Below are 19,291 nucleotides of genomic sequence, written 5' to 3' on the forward strand. Positions count from 1 at the left end.
AAAAGCATGAAGACTCTTCTGTGCTCTGTCTGTAAATGAGACATTATTGCTCCTCCAGCCACAGTTTTCATCTTATACTTAAAGGGGAACTATGGATTGAATTGCCAGCAGTGGACAAAAGATTAATTTTCCTTTTCTTTATCCTCGTTCGGCAGAGATCTTTGGGCTTAGCCTGCGTTTTAGCGATTCTGTCACAAGTTAGGCTTCAGAGGGCATTTATTAACCTTTCATATGTGGACTGCCCGTCTCTTTCTCAGCCAGAGAAAGGGCAAAGTGAGTGGACTGGCCTCCTGATGGAAGGACGTGGGGGGAATAGGTGATATGGAAAAAAAGCGGTAATGGATCAACGTGTGGGTTAAGCGCTAAGCGCTCACAAGGGTGTAGTATGGATTGCAGGAAATAGTCTGAGCTATGCTGTTTGTCCTACAGAGACTGTTTATCAGAGAGGCTGGGAATAGTGGCATCGCCACGGGTGCTCTAAAGAATGATCTGTTTCTCTGAAAGACAGCATGTTCTGTAGGCCATCTCGGAGGTCTGCATTAGCAGGTAATGTGGTGCCACTGTTCAGGTCTGTTTCTAAAATGCATTGGAGCACAGCTGGGTTCAAATGTTTTGTTATACTAAAACATTTGTAGATATGACACAGTTTTCAGGCATTTAGCATTTTAAGGTTTGATTCTGGGAAAGAAAAGAAAAATGTCTGTGGCTCTATTTGCTTTCAGTGCTAAAAACTATGCTGCTCAGCAAGGGGTTCTTTTCTATTCTTTATGTCACCTCACTCTATTTTTCTTTCCCTCGTCTTTGCGCTCTCATGTTACGTGTTCATTGTGGGCTCCTTAGAAAAGTCCTGTTACTGAGTGAGCTGTCAGCAGGGCCTCAGGTGCCGTTTGTGCTGTAATCTCCCCAGGATGTCCAATCTTTCTGAAAAATCACAATTGAACTGCTAACTCATATTACAGACCTTCCACAAATAGAATCACCCTACACTTTCTACACAATTGATTGCCAGGTCTGTCCCTGATGCTCAAGAAAAGTCATTTGAAAATAAACCTGTCAAATTCACTATGTTCTAAGTAACAAACCGCTATTTCTTATTTGCTTCGTCAACTATTTTTTACCCCAGCTCTCATTGTCTTAAAATATGGTTTCCATAATGCTGACACCATGTCTACTGGATTACACTAAAACTAAATTGCTGCTGTTATAATCAATGGAGCTGTCTACATCAGAAGTTCTCATTTTATCGCATCTGGTGCAGTGTGCCTTCAGTTGATATACTGTCTGTTTCAACTTATTGTGTTGGCTTGAGAAAGCCAACATATTGATCTACTACTTAATATTTTTATTATTATTACTGTATTCGGATAAAACCAGAAGTGGGCAGGGCTTTGCGTACAATTATTTAAGACCGTTTATGTCTATCATTTTAAATGTATATCTGTTTCCTTCATAGTTATTATCATTAAACAAATACGCCTTGTATAACTCATAAAATAATTGTTTTTTATTATGATTATGACATGTATTTACTGTAAATATCTTCTAACTGTCAGACCCGACAGCCTATAATAATAATAGTATCAAATAAGCCAATAATAATACATGTTAAATAAGTTACAGTATGTCAGGACAATCATCCACAACCTCAAATAAGAGGAGTTGGACTCTATAAATAGATGAGAAAACATGGAAGTCGAAAGAAAATATTCAGCGGTTGAAAATTTTACTATGTATGCAAAAAAAAATTATAAAAAATAGGCTACATAAATGCCATCTCCAAGAGAGTGAAACAGATGTAGCTATCAATTTATAAAACATTTAAATAGACATATCAAGTATAGAAAGATTCGGTAGTTGATATTACTCTTAACAGAGAGCTGGTTTGGTTTCTGAGAAACGCGCAGAGACGTCAACGTGGATAGGCCTATTTGATTTGCAATCATGCTGTGTTTATTCCATTCATTTACTGTAAATAGACATATCAAATAGTAGAACGTGTATGATGTAGTATATTAGTTGATTTACTTTTGCTAAGACAACAACGCTGCTATTTGATTTGCGCTCAGTTCATTCATAAGAAATCAGAAGAATTCTGATAATTTGCATAGTGATTTTAGAGGTTTATAGATAATATCATGCTATCTCCTGGCTCACTTGTTTTCCAGAAACAATATTTCATTTTCTAAGCTATTTTCCGTGCCTTCTCGAATAAGGTATTTGGCTTCGGGCACATCCCTACTTAAAACCTTCAAACTTAAAACTTTAAAACCACTTCAAACTTTCTGGCTAGGCTTTCTCAAGCCAACATCAAAGTTTGTCTACAAACTTTTAATCTAGTTTGCCTTGTCTGTTTTAAATTAAATATGTTTTTACAGATGTATATTTTTTTTATTAAAATGTAATAATATAATGCTATAGTAAAAATATATTATAAAAAATGTAAAATATTAAAACATCAATTTGTATATCAAAGGATTTTCATTGAAAATAAAGTAGGATACATAGTTATTCTCATATTCTTTTAGTCTTGAATCCCCAGTGGTTATAGAAACATCAGGCCTGTTACACAAAAAATGATGTAAATATTTGTTGTTCACTGTATATGTCCGTCTACCTGTGTGTCCTGACTAGGAATCGCCATATGTCATGCTGAAGAAGAATCACGAGCAGTTTACAGGAAATGATAAATATGAAGGTTACTGTGTGGAACTGGCAGCAGAGATAGCCAAACATGTGGGATACCACTACATGCTCAAGATAGTGGCTGATGGGAAATATGGAGCCAGAGATCCTGAGACCATGATGTGGAATGGGATGGTGGGAGAGCTCGTCTATGGTGTAAGTGCTACATCTTATTTTCTCGCTACATAAATCCAGACCTGAATATCAGAATGCTAAGGACGAATGCTAAAGAACGCAATAACTTTTTTTTTTTTTTTTACCAGTTATGCTACTGAATCAAAATTTGCTGAGTTTTAAAATCTCAATCATTTTAATCAGCATTCCACTACTGAGAAATCTAATCAATAGTGTATAAAAATGATTCTGTAGTGAAGTAAATACTACAGAAAAAACAAATGTAAATTCTACCTGAATAAGAGTTCAGGCAAGAATTTAAAAAGAAAAGTTAATACTATATTAATATTCAATTTAATTTTGTAGAAATTAAAGAGTACATATCAATGTTATAAAATTAAGTAAAACCTACTCAACTTTCTGATACGGGTTTTCCCATCATGCATTGGGGCATGAATAATTAATATGTTTGCATTTTTCACTGTTTTCCAGCTGTATTTACACTGTTTTATCATTGTTTTTGTATATGTTTAGTAACTTGTTGTTTTGTGACATCTGGAGTTAATTTTCTACTCAAAATGACACATTCGAACTCAAAAATGATCCAACGAATGTTATCATTTTGTGTATTGTGTGCCAAGTATTAAGATCTCTGTGTTCGGGTGGATACCACATTACATCTTTTAAGTAGATAAGTTGTCTACACATTATCTACTGTATTATTTACTTAGATGTTCCAAGTAAAGCATACACTTTAAAGGCATGGCTTAATTCAGTGTTATATTATTTAAGCAAAATGTACTTGAAACAGAGTATTGCAAAGTAAACTTCAGCTAAGTAGAAATTACTCAACAAACTTTAACTTGCTAAGTTTAAGTTATTTGTTTGCTTTGTTAATTTTACTTAACTTAGTTAAGTAGATTTGACTTAATTCCATATGTGAAATTTACTTTAAAAATACGTGCAAAAGCTTTCAAAAGAGAAATTAAGTAAATAGTTTTTTCCAGTGTGAGAAAACCCAGACCTCATGAGAAAAGGTTTAACAATTGACCAAAAAGCTTCAAATTTTTACCTCAAGTATAAAAACATGGAATGAGAGAAAAAAATCTTCATGGTGTAGAGGTTATAGCAAGTCTGCTCTTTATTTATATTGTGAGAAAAACCACCTATTTCCAATAATGAAATAGATTGGCCTGTGTCCTAGATTGACTTCTTCCACTGGTTCATGTGTAATTTAAAAACATATCTAACAATATATACTTGGTATGTATTGCAGTAACATCATATATTCCTCTGCAGAAAGCTGACGTAGCTGTGGCCCCACTGACCATAACCCTTGTCAGGGAGGAAGTCATTGATTTCTCCAAGCCTTTCATGAGCCTCGGCATCTCCATCATGATCAAAAAGCCCACCAAGTCCAAGCCTGGTGTGTTCTCCTTCCTGGACCCTCTGGCCTATGAGATCTGGATGTGTATTGTGTTTGCCTACATCGGTGTAAGCGTGGTGCTTTTCCTAGTCAGCCGCTTTAGTCCCTACGAGTGGCACGCAGATGACTGTGAGGATGGAGCTGAGCAGAACCCTAACCAGCCCTCCTCGTCATCCGCCCAACCGGGTCAGGGCCAACAGAACCAGAACCAGCAGAGTCAGGAGCAGACCAATGAGTTTGGCATCTTCAACAGTCTCTGGTTCTCACTGGGAGCTTTCATGCAGCAGGGCTGTGATATCTCCCCCAGGTAAGATGCCAATTTGACTTTTATAGTTCAGTGCTTCTCAAGTGGTTTTGCTCCAGGATTTTACATTGGACATATAGCAGCAACTCAACGGTTTATCATACAACAGTGAACAAAAATGACTGTATAAAATTAAACATATCACTCTAAAATGATGGGTTATTTGGCAACCCAGTACTGGGTAAATAAATATTGTACAGAACACATGCTGGGTTATTTTGACTCAGCTTTTTGGGTTTTATACATTAACCCATTTGCTGTTTTTTTTTTTTTTTTTTTAGACATATATACATCCAGTTCATAAATGACAATTTAGATCAATAGAGAGCGCCCACCCTGTTGAAAAAAACAGCATATGCTGGCTTGGTATGTTTTGAAGCATGGCAGCTGGTTTGAGCTGGTTTATGCTGGTCCTTAGTTGGTCATGAGCTGGTTTAAAGGGTTAGTTCACCCAAAAATTTAATTTCTGTCATCAAGTACTCACCCTCATGTCGTCCCAAACCCGTAAGACCTTTGTTTGTCTTCAGAACACAAATTAAGATATTTTTGATGAAATCTGAGGGTATCTGATCCACAGATAGGCAGCAACAACATTGCACCTTTTGAGGTCCAGAAAGGTACTAAAGACATCGTTAAAATCGTCAACATGACTACAGTAGTTCAAACATAATATTATGAAGTGACGAGAATACTTTTTGTGTGCAAAAACAAAAAATAACTTTATTCAACAAATTCGTCTGTCCCCTGTCATATTGCTATGCTATTTTCGTTGCAGAGCTTCAGTGTTTACGTCCAAACGGTGGCGGCGGTCACGTGAGCAGCACGACGCATGCGTGTGATGCTGACGCAGGCGTCGGCCAATACTGAACCTGCGTTCAGACATAAACACTGAAGCTCTACAATGAAAATAGCGTAGCAGTATGACAGGGGACATACGAATTTGTTGAATAAAGTTGTTATTTTTGTTTTGTTTTTGCGCACAAAAAGTATTCTTGTCACTTCATAATATTATGTTTGAACTACTGTAGTCACGTCAATGGTTTTAATGATGTCTTTAGTACCTTTCTGGACCTCAAAAGGTGCAATGTTGTTGCTGCCTATGTGTGGATCAGAAACCCTCAGATTTCATCAAAAATATCTTAATTTGTGTTCCGAAGACAAATGTCTTACAGTTTTGGGACGACATGAGGGTAAGTACTGACAGAAATTTCATTTTTGGGTGAACTAACCCTTTAAGCTGGTCCTGAGCTGGTTATAAGCTGGTCCTGAGCTGGAGCTAGTTGCTTAGGACCAGCACTTGACCAGCTTAAACCAGCTCATGACCAACTAAGGACCAGCTTAAACCAGATCAAACCAGCTGCCATGCTTCAAAACATACCTAACCAGCATATGCTGTTTTTTTCAACAGGGCATTGTAGTCAACCTGTATTAATTGAATGCTCTTGGCAGATTTGCTACATATGACAACACTGTCACGTCATGTCTCTGGAGTGTAGACCCGGTATATGCTGCGTTTGCAGAAAGCTAGTGTTCCAAGCAGACGTTAGCTGCGAAGTACATGTAAACAAAAAAGGTATAATGTGATAATACAGACGTTTCTACATTAATCATTTGATTACACAATTGAAAACAATTAAATACAAACCTTAATTTCATTCAGTAATATTCCTAAAAATTACTATTAACAAATTTATGCAGTTTTAACTGTTTTGACACAGATTACTCAACATTGTGTTACACTGACCCAGCTCTGGGTGGATGTGTGAGGGGGTTCATCAGTTGTATTGTCAGTAAAATTGACTACCCAGTATCTGAGTAAAAACAATAAAAATAACAATAAAATGACCCAACAGACTGAACACAACCTAGCATTTTTTTATTCTAGATATTTATTATTTGGTTTATAATTGATTTGTGAATTTCGATTGGTTTGTGCACTCAGTTTATCTTTGTTGCAAATTAACTCCAATTTAATGTAATTTGGGTTGTGTTTTCTTTTACTTCACTTAGTTTTGTTCATGATTCTTAGAGTATGAGAGCAGCCTGTCCTGATTGGCATTTGTCTAATTTGGCTTCTACCAGTACCAAGTGACAGATGAATTGTGGCAAAATACCATAAAGTTGGTTAGGGCACACACACACACACACACACACACAGCCTTTGACGTCAGCAAAAAATGACAAGGAAAGCAATTTCTTTTAGTTGATAAACTGTTTATTTTGCTCTGCTACACTTATATGGTTAGTTGCATTTCATTATGATGATTTCTTCATCATGTCTCATTTTATGTTTCGATTTCAGTTTCGAATGACACAATGGTTCATAATGGTTCCCTTGCCGAAGTACTGCTGTTGTGTGGCTCTTGGCAGATTACTGATTTGTGTTTGCAGTTTAGTAATTTCTCATTTGCACGGCTGGTTTGTGGTATATGGCAGTATTTTTGAAGATCAGATAGAGTTGCACATCCACTTGGACTGGACACAGCAAGCCTAATGCCACAGTATCTAATGAGAGGAAGACAGCGGCTCTTTGAAAAGAAGATTAAAGTGCTACATTGGAGCCTTCCACTCTGTGCTGCTGGTGCGCAGGGCCAGAGATGAGTGTCTCTCTCTCTACGCATTTGCTGGACTCTCAAAGGTCACCAATTAAAAACCTAATTAATAGGGGGTGAAGCTGGCAACATGAGGTCAATGGCTGTGGGTTTTAAGGGCACAGGGAGGGATAGTGCAGTATGTCTCAGAGAGAGAAATGTCAACGGCTGAGTTCAGGCACCAGACAACATTCGCTCCTGTGGGAAACACATTGAAGTCTCGCTGATGCTTAAAGCTAACATTCCAAATGGATATCCTAGATTCCTGGTTCTGCAATTTAATTAAACATCTGTCTGATCTTTTTTAAAAAGTTGAAGAGAGAGTTAAAAATGTGTGGCTGTGGTTGATATAATAGTTTTGTTCCAACATATAGTGACTTAGATTGCATTCAAGTTATATATATATTTTTATTCTATTCATGCATTTTCTATGAATCATAGGCTGTTCTAAACTTGCCTCTCAAGATATCTAATTTTGGACTAAATCGGAAGCAGGATAACCAGTATTGCATGCATTGCAACAATCTCAGTTGGTGGACAATGTAGGAGAAATAGTGAACATTTCTTTCAGTAAATTGTCAAAAAAAACATCGAAGTGATCAATAGAAATAGTTCAGTGTACTAGAAGATTACTTATTTTACCTAATATTTGTATGCACATCACTGTTAGCTTAGCAACATGTTAACTCCAAACTGTATTGGAATCAATTGAGTCTGCTGTGCGCTTTATGTCAGAAGCTATGACAAACGTAATTGATGCCTAGGTTGGACATTTTACACCGATAATGAAGTTCCATTTCAATTACGATTCTTCCTTAGAAAGCGTTTGTATGTATGTAGACCGTAGAGAGTAAGGTACCTCATTGTGATTTAGAACGGAGCTCATATCTTTCGTTTTTTGCAGTTTTGCCTGTGGATGTTATTTCATCAATATAGCAATAATTGTACCTTTCCTTTTTTGGAGGGGACAATTACTACCATAAGCATAATTACAAATGGGTACGTTGGCAGGGAGTCATTAAATATCTGAGTTGTGATGAGTAAATCATAAGTTCAGTTTCATAGGTAACATCTCCCACACCTTTTAATGTGGGTTTTACGTTCAGCAGCGCCTGTATGGAAGCATGTACTTTACCTTGAGTGCTCACTTTTTCATGTTAATGTTATTATTATTATTATTATTATGTGATTCTTGCATTTAGTTGATTTGTCTACAAGATAGACAGGGCAATTGTGTTGATGCATAGAATCTTTCTGAATTCACAAATTTTTCAATACTATTTACAACAGGATCCACAACTTAAGTATAGTCAAATTATGTATAAGTATAATGAACTACGCAAAAAGCCCTTACGCACGTTATCATGTCCGTCAAAAACTTGGCTGGCTGTCGGATGGAATATTAGAAATAAAAACATTGTCATAACACACTCATGGGCATCAATGACTTTACCGAATACTTGCCGGCTAAGAAAGAAATAATTATTACCTTATGATTAATTTGTTTTCAAATCCACATCATTTGAATATCACAACATCGATGTCTGTCAAAAAATAAAGTGCACAATACACTGTAGTATTTACGAGAAGCAGGGGTCCAGCGAGTACATGCATTTCCTGAGAAACCTACACTACCGGATGTTTTGACTATGTCATTGCTTTCCGAGGAGTGGGTAAAAATGGTGGCCTGAGCAGCTTTAAAATGCTGTCTGTCAGAGACGATGACGTGCATAATACATAATGCACATAATATAATATAAATTTGTTCTTCACCAACTGAAATAGAATCAGAATGATCATGGAAATGAGTGAAATTCTTCACACTGCATGCTAAAGAGAATAAACCGGGTTAGTGAACATTGTTCAACGTGTTGGTTTTGACTGATGTTTTTTATGCACAAACTTCCCATTCTGATTCTGTCAGCATTTGTTGCAAATAAAAAAGAATGAACAGATCTAAATGCAGCAGTTTAGATTTTAATTACAAAGAACTCAGGAACTAGAAAGGGAACAAAACAACCAAATGTAATGTTATGAGAACTGAAAATGAACTGAAATAAACATAGGGCTTAAATACACAAAACAAATCAGTCAATGAAATGAATAACAGGTGCACAATTTAATAAAATAATAAAAAATCATAGAGAAACAAAAACTTGGACACAGAACTGAAACACATGACAAACCCACCCGAAACAGAAACAAACCCAGATTATCCCTTACAGATTCTGATTCTGACATTCCTGATTTGAATATTTTCAATAATTTTCTGATCTTTTTTTCATAATTTTGGCAATAGATGAACTGTTAAATGAGTGGTATTGTGATGAGTCACTGTAGTTGTCCAATTTGACTGTCATATGCTGACTCACAATGCAGTGCAATATGATTTCTTTATTTACTTTCTTTTTTTTTTTTTTTTTTAATTTGCTGTGTTGGTATGGAAAGACCTTAATCCTCACTGATTCACAGTGATAAGTCTTGTACAATCCTGCACAGGGAACAGAGTGTCAAACAGCATATCAGACCTTACAGGCACTATATGTCTGCATGAGCTCCTATAAGAATTGATCGTTCTGTCTCAGCAATGGTGCTGAAATGTCAGCAGTGGGAAAGAGAGAGCAGCACGCCGCTTTCCTGTGGATGTCTCCTGTGATGGGGCACAGAGCGGCTTCAGAGGATCTTAATTAGACTGTGTCATTTCTCCCTGTCATTTTTTCACTGTGACTCAGACTCTGTAGAGTGGAATCGACAATGTTGTAGTGATTATACCTTGTCTCTCCTTGTCACTGAAGTTCTATAAACAAGCAAGGATGGGTTGCGGATAGCATGTCCGCATTGCGGGTGAACATGTTTCACCGTCTAGAACACGTCACCTCAGACATTGCTGTATGAGCAGACATGCATGACTGGATATTCACGGTTCTGTTTGTGTGATGACATTTAATTAGTGGCGAGAGGAGAGAGTGGACGATACAGCGGGTGCGGCAGCAGCATTAACGACTTCCATTATGCTGCTTTAATCATGGGTAGGCAGAGCCCCTTTCCTCTGTGATCATCTGCATGTGAATTTACACACTTACTCCTCCTGTCTAATGAGCAATGATTGGTTGAATGGTGAGTGGTCTGGTCGCTTGATGGTAACAGTCAGACTATGGTTTGCCCCTTCGTGTGCTATTTATTCTTTGGGAGAAAAAATCCTTGTTCAAATGTCAGACCTGTCACTCAAACCTCCCCATCAGGCCTAATTTATGCAAGCCACTCAAGATAATGTTTATCTCCTCACACAGGTGGGCCCACAATCTCATATCTTACACTGTCCTTCTCTTCTCTTCTCTTCTCTTCTTAATATTATACATAAAATTATATATTATATATATGGGTCATTGACAAATAAGGTTTTTAAAAGTGTAAAAAAAAAACATAATGGAGATATAATTAAAGTTTTATTAAGTGTTAACAATGAGATTATGTGGTTTTTATAATCAATTAACACCGCTTTTTGTCATTTGTTACAAGATGGACAAAATTTGTCACCAAAAAAGTCATTCGGTTTAACCAAAATTCAAATTTTTTCACCGGATGACACTTTTAGTTATACCGAATGACAATATTTTCAAATAATGCTAACAGACTGATATCTAGCTCGCTAACAAAAGGACAATCAAACATTTTATATTTAGTACAAGTTTTTAAAATATTACAACATTTTCCATGTTTTATAGTGGTTGTACCGAATGACCTGATGTTTCAGGACATGCGTAAGAGCAAGTGAAAACATTAATTTTTCAAATAGTTAAGAGAGAGTTAGTTACTTTGCTTCATGACCATGTGGTCCTTTGCATGTGTCTGAATGATGTCACATCCTATCACATGATATTGAACGCATGACTTGATCCAAAATGGTCCCTTTATATTGGTTACTCCGAATGACATAATGAAATTAATTTTTCCGGACATTCTTTCTCATAACAAAGCAACGATTTCTACACATAATTTTAATAGAATTTCGCACTATGTTGATATAGAAAATCATGGCAGAATAAAAAATATATACATTTATTACATTATAAGATATTTTAATCACAAATGAAATGGCTGTATTGGCCTTTGGGCGGTTAAACCGAATGATCTTTTAACACTTCAAAATCTTTAAAATTATATATAGCAAAATACAATTAAAACCTTTTGGATTCAATAAAAGAGATCTAGTTGCTTTTTATTATTATTAAGGCGTTTGGACACAAAAATGACCCGTCATGTCATTGACCCATATATTGTAAGATTTTTTTGTATTTAAAAGTATATTATGCTCAGCAAGGCTACATTTATTTGATCAGAAATAGAAAAAAAAAAACCAGTCATATTGTGAAATACTATTACAATTTAAATGAACTGCTTTCTATTAATTTATTCATGTGATGGCAAAGCTGAATTTTCAGCATCATTACTCTAGTCTTCAGTGTTGTTTGTTTGTTGCTTAAGAAACCCTTATTATTATCAATGTTGAAAACAGTTGTGCTGCTTAATATTTTTATGGAAAACTTGACACGTTTTTCAGGATGCGTATGTTTATAAGAACAGCATTTATTTGAAACAGAAATCTTTTGTAACATTTTTTGTAACATCTTCCCAGCCACTTCATGGATTCATAGACTCAGGAATCTCCCATAGTCCCCAGAAAGGAATGACATGCTCTCACTTACAGAGTACATCATCCCTTGTCTCATGCTTGGTTTACTCCTCTGACCTCTGCTGCACCTCCTTCACTCCTGCTCTTTTAGTCTTTATTTTTTTTTTTTTGTCTTTCTATGTTCCAGAATCTCCCAGTGGGTAGATTCAGGTGATCCGTACTAAGAGCAGAAGCTATCTAGTTGTTGAGTGGTTAATGGACCCTCTTACACTGATGATGGCTCTTACAGGACAAGGATCTTTTCTATATCTCCCAGCACCCTGCCCACAATGGCATATCAAAAGTCATCTAGTGCCATTACACCAACACACACACAACTGCACTTTAGTGGCCCACATCACACCTGCTACAGTGATTAACGTTGTAGAGGATAAAATATTGTTCTTATCATTTTCAGATGGTTTTTATGTATTTCTGTGCTCACTTTCTTCCTTTGTGTGAATAACTACTTTAAGTGAAACCTTAGGCTTACTCAGAATAACAAAAATGAAATGGCTGGGACAGGTTCTGCAAATCATTTTAAGACTATATGTATTATATGTATTATACAAATTACTAAATACACTACCATTCAAACATTTGGAGTCGGTAACATTTTTTAATGTTTTTGAAAGAAGTCTTATGTAAGACTTGATCAAATATACAAAAAAAAAAAAAAAAACCGCTGAAACGCTTCCAAAACTCATTTTCCACAGAATTGCGGAATCCGCGTGGGATTGCACATTATTTTACTAATTCCCGCAAACGTTGTGCTCACACCCAAAGTGCGCGTCAATAAAGCCGCTTCTCAGTACTAAATTGAGTTCTTTTTCGCTGCTTATTGCTCTTAAACAGTCAAATATGTCAAAATGCAGGTCTTAGCGAGTATTCACGTAAACACAGTCATGTTTTAAATGAACATAAACAGTTGAGAAAGAAAACACATGTGTAACAGTACAATAGATCCATGCATCAGGTCTTAAAGTCACAGCAGCCTAATATACCTGCTGCCAAATAATGAGATAATATTAAAAATATCTATGTTTTCCCCCATGGTATCAATGTCAAAATTATGGCCAGTGAAAATGTTGAGTGGCTAGTAACTTTGAAAAAAACCACTAGCCACAGTGGCTAGTAGCAAAAAAAGTTAATGTCAAGCCCTGTTTAAACATAGAAAGACTGGTGCACTCATATTACTATGAATGGGAGAAAGTGCAACGCACAATATGGCGGAATAAATCCCGCCTTCTAAATAAAAGAGCCAATCACAAATTGGTAAAGTCATCACATCACTACAGCTGCCATTAGAAGCTCCGTCTCCTATAGAAACAGTCAGTGTTCTGAGACGCGAGCTTAGGACTGCACATGCGCATTTAAGATACAGTTGTCAGATTTCATTGGTGATTTCAAATATGAAATTTAATCGTAAGCTTGGTGAACAGTTTTTGAGAATTTGATGTTTACCGATCAGAGAGATAGGAGCTGCACTTGCATGACTGAAATAGCTGGCGTTTCAAAGATAGCCGCCGATGGCTGGCTTTCTACTTTGCAGTGACGCGTAGGGTACTCGTCTATGAGATAAGATATTTGTCAGTGGTGCTCAAGATTTGTTGCGCACCAAATCCTCTGCCATCGTCCTGTCAGTCATCTCACCTTACTCTTGTCTCATAAGTGAAATCTAACTCCTGCTGCACTCAAGCTGTATATGGAGCAGAACAGACGCTTTCAGCTCAACTGTCTTACTGAACTAAATGGCAATACAGATTGATGTTTTAAATTCAGCATGTAATTTAAGTTTAAGCACTTGATTGGTTTCCTTGATGTTTCATTTAAACAACTATTCTTTGTTTGCCAACATGCGTTTCTTTCTTTCTTTCTTTCTTAATCCTGTTGTGTCATAGTCAAAGATACATACAGACAAAATTAAAAGATACTGTTAAACACATTTTTTAGGAGAAGATAAAAGTTTTATGAGGTCTGTTTTTTTCTTATTGCGCTGTGCAACAGGCCTCCTGAAGAGAGAGGATGAACATAAGATCAGGAGCAGCAACAGTTTTCTTCTTTTTAATTATCTTCAGTAAAGCAGTCCCTGGAGGACTCCACTTAGACTTTGTTTTGCAGTTCTCTCTCCGTTTCCTCTGAGGAGTTACATCGCTTATTAGTTATTTAGAGAAACTGCCTGAGTCAGTGTCCAGTGTTCTGCATATTTACTCGCGTGCTCATGATCTGCCTCGCATCAGCTCATTTATTTCCACCGTCTTCCTGCTCTATTAACTTTGTTCAAGAATTGAAATAAAACAAATTATATGAAGACATGGCCAAAATGTATAGTTTTATAGCTTTATTAAAGATTCTCCTTTCTCTAATACATTTTATATTTTCCATGTAGCACACAATGGTTGATCCTGCACTCTTGCTTATGTGATATTTATCAAACTATACACAATGGAATGTTATATAAATTCTTAAAAGGACAATTCACCCAATGTATTTACTTAGTTCAGAGTTACCATAATATTGGTTCTCTGTTGAATGGTGTTAGACATTGTAGATATAGTTTTGTCATTTGCTTTACATTCTTCCTAGGAGGAAGGCATTTCTGTGTGGGATAGATGGGTAGAGACAGCACAGAGTTTAGAATAACAGATATTCAATTCAATGTCAGACAGAAAAGAGAAAAAATGCAGTGGACAGACAGTGGGCATCTCCGAGCTACACAGAAGCATGCTGACCGTAGACGGGGTTCAGTCAGTTCAGTGTCGCCAAAAAGCTGCTCGGTGACAAAACCCATCTCAGCCGCCTGTTTGGAGAGAAGAGAGTGCTGCCATGGCAACGCTGAAAGACATGGGTGTTTCCTCTGGAGTGGCACAGCTCACAGTTTGAGAGCACTGCTGACTGAGTACCACCATCCGCTTGTGTGTGTGTGTGTGAGTGAGTGAGTGAGTGAGTGAGTGTGTGTGTGTGTGTAGGAGGAGGCAGGTTTAGCCTACATTATAGGGACCAAATGTCCCCCAAAAGATAATAAGACCCCAAATTACTTGCTGGGAAACTGACAGTGGAGGGAATTGGTTTAATAAACATACAAAATAATGTCTAAATGATAATGTAAAAATGCAAAAAGATTTGTGTGACGGATGTAATTATCTGTCATGTCAATGAAACGTCCCCACTATAGAAAGCCATGTGTATCTTAACCTAATTTATGTGCCCTATTAGTGTCTGTAAAGTCATAATTTACATAAGGACATATGGCTTTTATTGGTTGTCATAAATGATCAAGGGGGTGAGTGCTGGCTATAGATGTGTACTGTGTGTGTGTGTGTGTGTGTGTGTGTGTGTGTGTGTGTGTGTGTGTGATGTTGTTCAGGTAAATCTACTTCATGGGGACAAAATGTCCCTACAAAGATGGCAATGCCCAAAATCCTTGTCCTCGTGGGGACTTTTTTTGGTCCCCATGAGGAAAACAGCTTCTAAATCATACTAAGTGATGTTTTTTGAAAATGGAAAAATGCACAAATGGGTTTTTTTTTAATGGGTAGGTTTAGGAGTTGGGTTAGAGTTAGGGGATCGAATATACAGTTTGCACAATATAAAATTCATTATGTCTATTGATAGTCACCATAAAACATGAAAACCCAATGTGTGCGTGTGTGTGTGTGTGTGGGTGTGTGTGTGTGTGTGTATTGCAGGGAGAGTAAATAGCCACAAATATCTGGGCCACCTTCAGTAGTGAGTTATCTCGAACAGGGCAGTACAGAAGATTATGGCTATAATTTATATAACACAGGAGGGTAGTTTTATCTCAGCAATGGATTTCATAAGACACTTACACATCCGTCTAAATAAGATACTCTGAGCCAAGCGTGTTATATAAAGATCTGTGAGATTTATTAAATTAAAAGTGCACAAATAAAACACAACAGTTTCATACAGTATCTCTACATAACAAGTCACATACATGTGCTCTGCAATGAGCATATTATGCAGACATTAGGGAAATCACTTAGTTTTTCTCTCATTTAATTGCAGTCGTTTGCTGTAAACAACATTTGCATAATCATCTCATTCCATACATGCAGAGCGTAAATACTGACCTCATGAGGAAGAGGGAGCGGCAGCGTGGATTTAAGCATGGAGAGATTCTGACATGTGACCAGGAATGAGATCAGTGTGTCAGCTTCACACCACTCAAATGCTGCCCGGCAAAAGCTGTCAAACAACATCAGAGCACTGAGCTTCAGTTCCCTCTGCCAGATTCAAATTTCTGGTGCCTGAGCCTCTGCCGCATATTTTGCCTGTGGTGTATTTTCAGAGTTTGACTTGGGGGGTTTTTCACAGCCCACTGATGTTTTTCAGGGGTGTAGGAATTATCTGAAAAATGGGAGGGAAACATAAACATTATTGGCTTGGCTCATGAATATTAATTAGGTGTAAAATGATTTGCTTAAAGTGCATATACTTAAAGTTGGCACTAGCTGGCTATATAAGGATTAGCACTTATTTATTGTGTTTTTATTCATTTAGTCGACTGCTGAATGCTGATACAACCGGTTGGCAAAGGCTTCTGCTTGAGCTTAAAATACTTTTTTTTTCTTTTTTTTCTTTTTTTGCACTGTGGCCAAGCAAAATAGAGCTCTTTAAATATAATGATTATTGCAGAAAAACTGTGGGTCCCTGAATCTCTGTAAATCAAGAAAGGGGGGAAAAATTAATTGTAGACATTTTGAAATGCATTTAAATATGAGTACTTGACAGTATATTAATCAGTTTCATTTCTAACTATTTAAATAAGCATTAACTAATTATAATTTAAAGGGATAGTTCACCCAAAAATGAAAATTTGATGTTTATCTGCTTACCCCCAGGGCATCCAAGATGTAGGTGACTTTGTTTCTTCAGTAGAACACAAATGATGATTTTTAACTCCAACCGTTGCGGTCTGTCAGTCGTATAATGCATGGCAATGGGAACTTCGTCTATAAGAGTAAAAAAAAACATGCACAGACAAATCCAAATTAAACCCTGTGGCTCGTGACGACACATTGATGTCCTAAGACACGAAACGATCGGTTTGTGTGAGAAACCAAACAGTATTTATATCATTTTTTACCTCTAATACACCACTATGTCCAACTGCCTTGAGCATCCGGTGTGTGAGGTCTAAAAACGAGTTCTGATGACAGAAGTGATCTCTCGCGCTTATACTTCAATGAGTGCGAGAGATCACTTTCGTTGTCAGAGCGCGTTCAGACCTCATACACCGGATTCTCAAGGCAGTTGGACATAGTGGTGTATTAGAGGTAAAAAATGATATAAATACTGTTTGGTTTCTCACACAAACCGATCGTTTCGTGTCTTAGGACATCAATGTGTCGTCACGAGCCACAGGGTTTAATTTGGAATTGTCTTGCATGTTTTTTTTTTACTCTTGTAGACGAAGCTTTATTTTTTATTTCAAGGCATTTTATTCCAAGGCAACATTTCTTACGTGCATTTAAGTTTGTTTGTTTTTTCATTTAAGTTTTTGGTTTAATATTTATATTTTATTTTACTGTGTAAGAAGGTTCACATTTACGATGTACAGCATTGTGCAGTGTTTCAATAACCAAGCTGTTATTAAAATCACAATATGGTGAAGTTACTAATCACTTAGCATTGCTTAGTATTAAGTCATCCATTTTATTTGCCTTCACATTTGATTATCGCTATTTGGCGTTGTAAATATGGCATGCTGTATTTGTCTGAATATGGATAATGTATTTAAGGGTAATTAGCTGAATTATGAAGCTGAACAAACAGCAGACATAACACATCAGCATCTTCATCAGACCAGTTTAGCACTAACTCAGCACACTTCGGCAAGTCCTGTCGTGAATCATTTTTATGGCGTAGCCTGGTCACGCTGAATATTGATTTACCAGCATCATTACATTATAATACTGCTGTGTACTAAACCATTCACCAAATAAATTTCCCATCCTACAGTAGGCGCTTACATAGCTTTCTGCACACAGCTAGATTTGTAAACACATTTCACGCAATGAGAGAACATGGAAATGAAATATAGACATGAGTATAACAGTCTCAGATTTTAAAATCAATCTCAATAGAGTGCAACAGTGCCCCCCCTGCGGCGATATCTGTTGTTCCAAATATCTTCCTTTGTGTTCAGCAGTACAAATAAAGGTTTGGAACTACTTGAGGGTGAGTAAATGATGACAGAATTTTCATTTTTGGGTGAACTATTCCTTTAACTGTTTAAGTGAGGGAAAGAACTACAATCCCATGAAGCATTGTGAACAGCATAATCTAATTAAAAATGGTGGAGAAACATAAAACTACTCATTTACAAATGTAGATTATATGTATAAAAACAATTTAATTTGTTTGTTGCAGTATGCATACTGTATATACCTATACATACGTCAATCACAGTACTTCATGGTAGTGGGCGGAGCTAAAGAGCTATTTTGGAGCGTGTCGCTTTTTTTGACTCTCTGATTGGTGTAATTTTCTGTACAGCATCATGAGTAATGTATTTTTGTCACCAGGTATTCCACTGTTAAACACGATTATTTTAAAAATAAACTGAAATAATGCGGGATGACAGCTTCAGCAGAAGCAAATACCATGCATTAACAACCTCGTAGCTCACAGTAAGTCTATCTTTCGGAATCAATTTCCTTATGGAGAAAATTAAAGGAGTTTTTATTTCCGGAACCCCGCTGCTGCACTCTATAGACCTGTTTGCTACACTGTAAAACAACTGTTTTTTCAAAGTTGTAAATAAAGTTTGTTGGGGGGAAAAAAAAATCTTATTTCAGTTTTTCTACTTAAAGATTTCACATTTAATTCAATGTGTTGCTGTTTTTGTAATTATTTGTGAAATTTACTAGAAATTTCTAAGTGAAAACTTTTTCAAAGGAAATTCTACACCATTTTTTTTTTCAGTGTATCCTAGCCATCCGCTGTCAAGGTGGATTCACCATGTAGACAGTTAACCCCGCTTTTAATCCAGCAGAGAGAGAAGATTATGCCGCACGGCTGCCAGGAACTCAGTTTATGCCTTCTAGTCCTGCAGGTGGACCATTTAGAACTCCCTCAGAGACATTAAACTGATCTCGTATGCCTGTGTGAGCTTCACTCAGGCCATGGGATTAAAGACCACCCCCAAAGATCTGCCAGAAACTAAGAGATGTTTAAAAAATATTCTTGTAACATGGTGTTCTGGCCAGGGGTGAAATTGCTTTTCCTTTTTTTAACCTTGTAAAATTGGAATTTGTGACCAGAGATATCTCAGTCCAGCCTTTGAAGCATAAAATCAAATATCTGTTATGCTCTTTCTCTTATTATTTATTCGCCCTTTTGACAATCTGTGCACACTCAAAGGGTTCACAGGTTCTTGCCTTTCTATTTCTGTTTGTTGCAATCTCAACGGTCTTTCATCACGACGGGTTTCATAGCTTAAACGATTAAACCGTGCGTTTGTTTTTGTTTATGTG

The 19,291-nt window shown here is 36.8% G+C and overlaps 1 protein-coding gene across 8 annotated transcripts in view; it reads left to right on the forward strand.

Annotated features, from left to right (window-relative positions):
• gria1a (glutamate receptor, ionotropic, AMPA 1a) overlaps window positions 1-19,291 on the forward strand; it is a 76,187-nt gene that overhangs the window by 40,791 nt on the left and 16,105 nt on the right. For all 8 annotated transcript variants that reach the window (XR_007924856.1, XR_007924855.1, XM_051860210.1 and 5 more), the window contains 2 exons: window positions 2,632-2,838; window positions 4,096-4,529. Coding sequence is in view for 6 of the 8 variants with exons in the window: in XM_051860210.1 (XP_051716170.1) it covers window positions 2,632-2,838; window positions 4,096-4,529 (641 nt within the window). In the remaining 2 variants the exon portion in view is untranslated. The remainder of the gene's footprint in view (window positions 1-2,631; window positions 2,839-4,095; window positions 4,530-19,291) is intronic.

This window comes from Ctenopharyngodon idella, chromosome 14 (genome assembly GCF_019924925.1).
Source record: "Ctenopharyngodon idella isolate HZGC_01 chromosome 14, HZGC01, whole genome shotgun sequence".
NCBI lineage: Eukaryota > Metazoa > Chordata > Actinopteri > Cypriniformes > Xenocyprididae > Ctenopharyngodon > Ctenopharyngodon idella.